Source organism: Staurois parvus, unplaced genomic scaffold (assembly GCF_062004578.1).
Source record: "Staurois parvus isolate SC_StPar_1 unplaced genomic scaffold, SC_StPar_1.0 ptg001192l, whole genome shotgun sequence".
NCBI classification, from domain to species: domain Eukaryota; kingdom Metazoa; phylum Chordata; class Amphibia; order Anura; family Ranidae; genus Staurois; species Staurois parvus.
The window spans coordinates 1,353,552-1,361,633 of NW_028318988.1; the positions used below are offsets into that span (position 1 = coordinate 1,353,552).

At 46.6% G+C, this 8,082-nt stretch overlaps 1 protein-coding gene across 1 annotated transcript; it reads right to left on the reverse strand.

Annotated features, from left to right (window-relative positions):
• Nucleotides 1-6,722: 6,722 nt before the first annotated feature.
• LOC149438374 (olfactory receptor 6N1-like) lies at nucleotides 6,723-7,687 on the reverse strand. The gene has a single exon (XM_089659873.1). The coding sequence runs from the start codon at nucleotides 7,685-7,687 to the stop codon at nucleotides 6,734-6,736; it is 954 nt and encodes a 317-aa protein (XP_089515999.1). The 3' UTR covers nucleotides 6,723-6,733.
• Nucleotides 7,688-8,082: the final 395 nt, after the last annotated feature.

The window sequence follows — 8,082 nt, forward strand, 5'->3', positions numbered from 1 at the left end:
AGAAGAAGTTTAAGACGTCCTGAGATGCCGGTACCGGGTTTTCAGGCATCAGGTCAGGGAGAAATGTGGGATGATACCCGTAATTGGCGAAGAACGGGGATTGCCCCGTTGCAGAGTGACTCGCGTTGTTGTACGCGAATTCTGCGGACGGCAACAACGTCAACCAGTCATCCTGAAGGTAGGACGTGTAACATCGCAGGTATTGTTCCAGCGTTTGGTTGGTCCTCTCGGTTTGGCCGTTGGTCTGTGGGTGGTAGGCGGGGGAATAGTCTGGGATAGATTGGCATCACCGTCCAAGCACAGGAGGAACCGGGGACCCACGGATCCCGTGACCTGGCAGTGATTCAAACAGTAGGGTGACCTAAATTGAATCGTCCCCCTTTCCCAGTCAACCTGGGGGTTATGGGCCCGCAGCCAAGGGAGCCCCAGAATGACTGGAAATAGGGGTGATGCGATGGCATCCAAACGGAGGAACTCCTGGTGATGGTCTGCTATTGTGGTAAAAATGGGTGGTGTCTCCTGGTCCACCACCCCTGATTTTATACTGGAGCCGTCTGCCAAGAAGATGTTGAACCCCCTTTCTTTGGTCTGCAGTGGTATTTTTTGCCGGTGGGCAAAAGTCAGGTCGACAAAGCAACTACAAGCTCCAGAGTCAATGATTGCGGTCACCGATAGTGTTCTTCCCGGGAGCTGCAAAGACACAGGTATGGCCAGGTAATTGGACTGATCATCCCTTCCTGCGGGTAAGGTAAAAGAAAAGGAAGCGGACTTACTCATCTTTGCAGGACAGGAGCGCACCTGGTGACCAGCTTCCCCGCAGTACAGGCATAGGTTCAGCGATCGTCTCCTTTGACGTTCCTCGACCGACAAGTGGGAACGGGCCAGTCCCAGCTGCATGGGTTCCGGGTTGTCCCCCAATTCCGTGCCTCGGGGATGGTTCCCCGGGGTTGGAGCTGTGTCTCTCGGTGGGATCCATGCCACCCTTTGACCCTGGCTGCTCCTTTCCAGCCGACGTTCCCTTAACCTACGGTCAATCTGGATGGCCAACTCAATCAGTCTTTCCAGGGAGTCTGGTAGGCCTACTCGTGCTAGTTCGTCCTTGAGAGACTCAGACAGCCCGATGCGGAACTGGTGACATAAGGCCGCATCGTTCCATCTGGTGTCTCCCATGCATCGCCTAAAGTCGGACGCGTATTCTTCGGCTGCCCGGCGGCCTTGCCGCAGAGAGTATAGGGTAGCCTCTGCGGAGGCAGCCCGCTGAGGGTCGTCATACAATACTGCCATGGCCTGAAAGAACTTGGTCACGGAGTCAAGCTGGGGGTCACGCCTCTCCATCAGACGGTGAGCCCAATCCTGGGGCTCATCCTGAAGGAGAGAGACTATAAACCCCACCCTGACGGTCTCGGAGGAGAATGTGCGGGGCTGCAAGTCAAAATATAGTGTGCAAGCATTCCGGAAGGCTCGGAAGCGGCTCCGGTCACCACGGAACCGTTCCGGCAGGGGAACGCGGGGCTCAGGAGCTAAGGGTGTAGCAACCGCTCCGGATGTCGGGGTAGCGGGAGGTTCCACAGACGGGGGACTCTGAGCAGGGGGAGTCTGGGGGGCTAATGTCTCCATGCGGTCTTCCAGTCGGGCGCAGCGACTGTGGAAGTTCTGGAAGGCCTGGGTCAAAGTTGCCAGGTGCTGGCAAATATCCTCTAGGGACGCCGGTCCACCTCCTGGCTCTGTCATGGCCGCAAGGTACTGTTATGATCCGCCAGGCGGAGCCTTCCGGCTGCCAACTGATAGACCAACCCAGAGCGTGGGGTCTAAGCCCAGGCTGTGCCTTCACCAGGGCCCCTGATGGTGGGGATGGACTTGAAACAGTCCCGGGCCAGGTCACGACCTCTGGGCGGGCCCACCAGCGGCTGGGAAGGCCTCCGGGGATGCGTGTAGGTACCGGGAGAGCCAGATATGAGGTGGATGACGGCCCCAGCAGGGTGGCACGGATAGTGGTTCCGTGGGGGGTAAGCGGGGTACCAAATCAGCGGGCAAGGAGTAGTCAGGTCACATGCAGGGTCAGCCAGGTAAATCAGTCCGTAGAATAGTCAGGATATCCGAGTCAAAACGCAGGAGCAGGCAGAGTAGTCAGGACAAGCCGGGTCAAACACAGGGGCAGGCAGAGTAGTCAGGACAAGCCGGGTCAAACACAGGGGCAGGCAGCGTAGTCAGGGTCGAAAACAGGGTCACAGAACAGGAGCAGGTATCCAGGATCACATAAGGCCTTGCGGCAATGGGTGACAGTGCAGGGCATCTTTAAATAGTGCGCCCTGCACTGTCATTGGCTGGCTGGGACGCGCCCCCGGCTGTCATTGGACGCCTGAGGCGCGCCCTCGACTCTCTACTGCGCATGCACGGCGTCCTGTCAGCCGCGGCTCGCCGCCAGTGCGCATGCGCGGGGGGACGGCGCCGTGATGCAGGATTCCGGCGCCGTGATCCCTGACACCATCCTAAACCTCCTGTCCACCGCCTTCCCCATCCCATTTTCATTACAACAGGTGCGTGGTCCGAGAGTGTCCTTGCTTCTATTTCTACTTTAACCAGGAATTCAATAAGTTGATGATCTAATAATATATAATCCAATCTCGAGTATATCTCATGTGCATTTGAGAAGAAGGTATAGTCTCTATCATTCATATGCATAATTCTCCAGATGTCCACCAGCTGGCACTCATGGATCACCTCTTTCAAAACTCTCAGAGACCTACCCCCTCCCTCTGCACAGAAGAGGTTGCATACCTTTGTGGGTCCATACAGAAATTGAAATCTCCCGCTACTATCAAACGGTCTTTTTTAAAGTCCATCAGTTTTTTCAACACACCTTTCAAAAACATCTCCGGCTTCTTATTTGGACAATATATATTGGCTAATGTACACTCGATTCCTTGTAGTTTACCTTTTAAAAACAAGAATCTCCCCTCCGGATCTGTCTTTCTATCCTCCAGCTCGAACCTTATATTCTTTGCCAACACTATTGCAACGCCTTTTGCTCTTTTAATCGGGGAGTTGGCATAATACCATATTGGATAATATTTAGATTTTAACTTCACATTTGACTCTATCTCAAAATGTGTCTCATGCAAAAAAAAATACTGAAGATGCTCTGTGATGTAACTCTTTAAATAATCTAAATCTTTTCCCAGGACAATTCAACCCATTCACATTATAAGTTATAAACTGTATTTCTTCCATCTTCCTTCTTAATTCTCTCTGCTTCTCCTCCAACTCTCCTCCTCCTCTTTCCTTGCTTTTATACCTCCCTCTATCATGCAGACTGTTGACCCTAAAACCCCTCCCCCCCACCTCCCAACCTATCCCCCCCCCTCCTCCCACCCCCTCCCATTTTTCCCCCACCCCTTTTTAGGCTTGTAAAATGCCTACTAATCATTTGTGGGCCTGTCCCACCTTTCATTTAAGACTTTGGGGTTGACCTCCGCCCATGAACGTCTCTCCCCTCCTCCAACCTCCCCAATTACCCCCTCTCTATCAAATTGACTCAGAAAATTTCCACCAATCCCCCAGAACCGAAACTCTGGAGGGGTATCGTATCGTAAGAAGGGGGATGGAGAGGAAGAGAGGGAGAAGGAAAAAAAAAAGAAAAGGTTTCAATTCTCCCTCCTCTCTCTCCCCCCTCCAAAATCCCCCCTCCAACCCACTGCCAGTCCTCTTTTCTTATAGCTTCTATTTCTCCTTCTTCTTCTTCCCACCCAACTATCTCCATTCTTTGCAAGTCCAGCCTATCACAGAAGTCTCTCAATTCCTCCGGAAATCTCAGGTAAGCTGTAACTCCATTTCTCCATCCAATTAGGCACGCTGGGGTTCCCCATCTATACTGCACATTCTGCTTTCTCATTTGCTCCAACAAGGGTCTCAGAGATCTCCTTCTCCACAGGGTCTCTGGTGTTAAGTCCACAAAAATCTGGATATCTATTTCTCCATACTTAATTGTTGTTCTTCCTTTGATCTTCCTCCAGATCTCATCTTTATCCCCATACTTTTGAAATTGGACAACTGTATCTCTCGGTCTCTCCTTCCCAGTAACCTGTTTGAGCCTTCCTATTCTGAAAACTCCGTCCAATTTGATCAAGTCTAATTCAGGTCTGTCCATTATGGAGTTTAAAATTCTGCAAACTAATTCGTACAATGTTTCCCCTTTTGCAGTCTCTGGAATTCCTCGTACCCTGAGGTTACTCCTCCTTTCTTTATTTTCTTGTACCTCCATCCTATAAAGCAATTTTTTCTGAACGTTCCCCATATTTGTTATGTTCTTTTCTAAATTGACTATGATTTGGGCCTGATTTTTAACTTTCTCCTCCGTTTCTTCCACTGTCAATAACAGCTGCCCTAAATCATTCCGAATAGTTATCATTTCTTGCTTTATCATTTTCTCCAAAGTTTGAAACATTTCTGTCATCTCTTTCTTATTTGGTACTTGTAATTCACTGTCAGATTCTTTCTTCTCCATAATAACCGCTATTTGTTGACTACAGCTACTATTCATGCCCAATGATAATTATCTAGGGCTATTTCCCAGACTAGTTTCCATTTCACCCTTTTCGCTTGCGCCTTGGGACCTTTCTGGAGTAACGTTTCCTTGGGATGTATATTTCTTAATCGTACCCATTTGAGACCCTTTAAGCCCACTTCCTTTAACTCCTTTATTCTTCATGTCCTCTATGGTTCTTATTTTCTTCTATATGCTCAAGACAGGTAGTTACCAAATGTCTATATTTTGTGACCCAGCCTTGCCTTACTATTTTTCCTTTTCCTTTACTTTTCTGAGTCTCCTTGGTCTTCTTCTCTTCACCACTTTTTCATGACCCTTGGGAATCCCCCCTCCTCTCCTTCACCCTTTGCTCCTCTATACAACACAGGATAATAGCACACAGTAAGCCCCAGCCGCTCTCACTCACCCTTCTCTTTCTTCCTTTTCTGGATGGCGGCTCCGGGCTTCAGGTGGAGGGCTTTCCTCGGAAGCTCAGTCCTCAGGGAGATTCCTCCGGGTCTCCTGCGCTTTTCTTTTGTAACCCAATTCTATTTGGGGTCCATCCTTGGATAGCAAGCTGGGTCTAAGCCTGGACAGCAAGCCGGGGAATGAAGCCAGGAGCGAACCGACACCTCCTTCTCTCCTCGGGACGACGGCCGGCTTCTTTTCCTCCCAGTGATCCTTTCATCCCATGGTATATAGGCTAAGCTCGGGTAGAAATGGCAGACTCAGCCTCAGGTAATGCAGAGGCAGACATTGAGGTATAGAACAAATTGACAGAGAAAATCTTAGGCAAACCCTCCCCAGGGGCACCCCAAACCTTGGGTTCACAGCCCTTCTCTAACTCCTTCTGTTAGGACTCTGAATTGAGCTGTACCTCAACCTCAACAGTGACAGAAGCAGGTGTCTGGCCCTCTTTGCTAGTAACAACATTGATCCCCGTTGCCATGTTCTGACCTTTCTCAGTAGACTGTTTTTTAGGTGGACTGCTCAGTTCAAACTTCAGAAAATGCTACATGACTCTTCCTTGATCTTGGATCACCCATGAAACACTCAAATATCCCTGGTATCAGAATGCATTGACAGGTTAGAAACAAGGATGTTTTCTGAGACATTTTGATTATCTCTGTTACTCACTTTTTTACTAGCAGAACAGCTCTTTGTTATGCATTCAGCTCATGTACAGACTTGAGTGGCTCCTCCCCTTACATACTTTTGGGTGGGGTCAGATTAACGCCAAAACTCTTCCCACTGAATATAGAGTAGGAATGTCCATGCAGTGATCTCTTCAAATACTGGCTAAAGTGACAAACGCTTCTGCCTGTCCAATACATTTAAAGTTGCAGTCTAAAAATCAAAACACAATTTCAGAGACATGAGGTTGCTATGAAAAACACCCTTTGAGACTCCATATTGGGCCTCAAATATAGCGCTGGTTTAAAGACTGTCAATAACTACAATTAAAATGGTGACCTTTAGCTGGCCAACAGCTACATTGCCAATGTTTTTAGCCAACTTACTTGGCAACAAGGTCTCAGGCACGTTCATCTCAGGGAGTGATTCTTGTCTCAGGATTGAAGGACTATGGGTGTCAGTAACTTTATGGTTAAACCTGGATATGTTTATTGCACTAGAGCAGTGACCTCAGTCCTCATGTTTTCAGGACTTCTTTCACCTTGCACAGGTATTCTAAATCAGTGTCAATGATTTCCTCTCTTGTAGGGGACAGCTACAGTTTGCTTCATCTAGACATAAAAAATAGAATATCCCCTGCTTTCAGCATCCTTAAGGTTTCCTGCTAGGGGAAGAGATCCTTGAAGCACTCTGATATGCCCAAAGGCCTAGGAGAAAGATAGTTGTTACTGTAGCATCCTCTCCAGCAGAGGTCCAAGAGAGAAGACCATGTGCTAGGAAGTATCTTAATTAATACTTTCCAAGACATGTCACTAGGCCTTCCAACCCTGCTGAAGTCACTAAACACCCATGACACAGAATGGAACTTCTGTAGAACACCCTGCTGGAGCAAGCTCAAACGGAGAAAGTACTGAGAAAGTACAGCCCATGCTTAGAGAACACAATTAGGCTCTCTCCAACAGGCTGATCTGCAGCGCTCTCTTTCCTACATTATCACAAAAAGGCAAAAAGCAATTTAGAAATATAACACATCTGTATAATGGTTGGACTGCAAAAAAATATATACTGATTTTATTATTTTATTTTTCCAACAATTTTCTGCAGGCTGCATAACATCTTTTCTCTGAGAGCTTTGGTTCTTATGCCGTAGATCAGAGGATTTACAGAAGTAGCTATACTGGTACCGATCATAGGTATGATAACATTAACTTGCATTGATACAGAACCACTGTTTAGCCTGTACCTCATATTAACAAACAAGGAGGTGACAGCATAAATGGAGAAGGCCAATGCATGAGTAATCAATGTATGCATGGCTTTCTGAGAGGTTTCTGCAGAAAGTTTCAGACAGATGACTACTGTTCTTATGTAACAGTATATTATTACAAGCAAGCAAGGAATCGCCATTGATAAGGTTGAAGTGGTCCCATAGATGGTGTTAATTGTTGTATCGTTACAAGCAAGCCGCTGTAGAGACATGATCTCACAAAAGACATTGTTGATATTGACTTCACAAAAAGTGAGCTTCAATGTCAACAATATACCAACAGTTACACTGATCACATTGAAAACATATATGGCAAGTGTTATGTTTTGAATTTTAATGTTGGTCATCAGAGTGTGGTATCTCAGAGGGTGGCCTACAGCCAGATATGGATCATATGCTATTGCTGTAAAAGTAAACACCTCAACCCATGCACAAATCTGCATACAGAAAGATTGACAGAGACATCCTGTGAGTGAGATGGTTGAGCATCCAGACAACAAGTCAATGGCCATCTTGGGAAAATATGCTGCGTTCCCGAACATCACATTGAAAACCAAAATACATATTAGGATGTACATAGGCTCATGCAAGTTTTTCTCTGTCCAGGTTATATAGACAATCATAGAAGTTATAAACAATGTTAATAAAAATAATGCAAGTGCCAAAACAGCGCATACATATCGAAATGATTCAAGCTGAATAAGTCCCATCAGAACAAAGTTGGTAATAATGTCTGAGACATTCTTGGGAGATGAACTCATGGCTTGGATTTATGTCTTCCAACATCAACAATTCCTAAAATGTTCTATTCAATCTGAATACTGTAAATTGAAAAAAGTAATTCATAGAGGAACTGTGGCATGAGTGTGACTTTCGTCGCATTGCTTTTCTCTTGAATTCAGTTGGGCTTTTATAGATTTCATAAAACCATCACCTTACTCAGTTTAGATTTAGAAACTGTTGCAGTCACTGCGCCCAAGTCTTCCCAGTGGACCACAGCTGCTACAGCTGATGCTGATGGCCTAATTAGTGTCAGAAATGTAATGAAGTAGTGCACATTAATTTAACAAGATTTCGCAATGACAAAACAAGTATTTGAAATATTACCATAGGCGAATAGCAAATTTGAATTAAAATGTAAAATAATTTTAGTTTT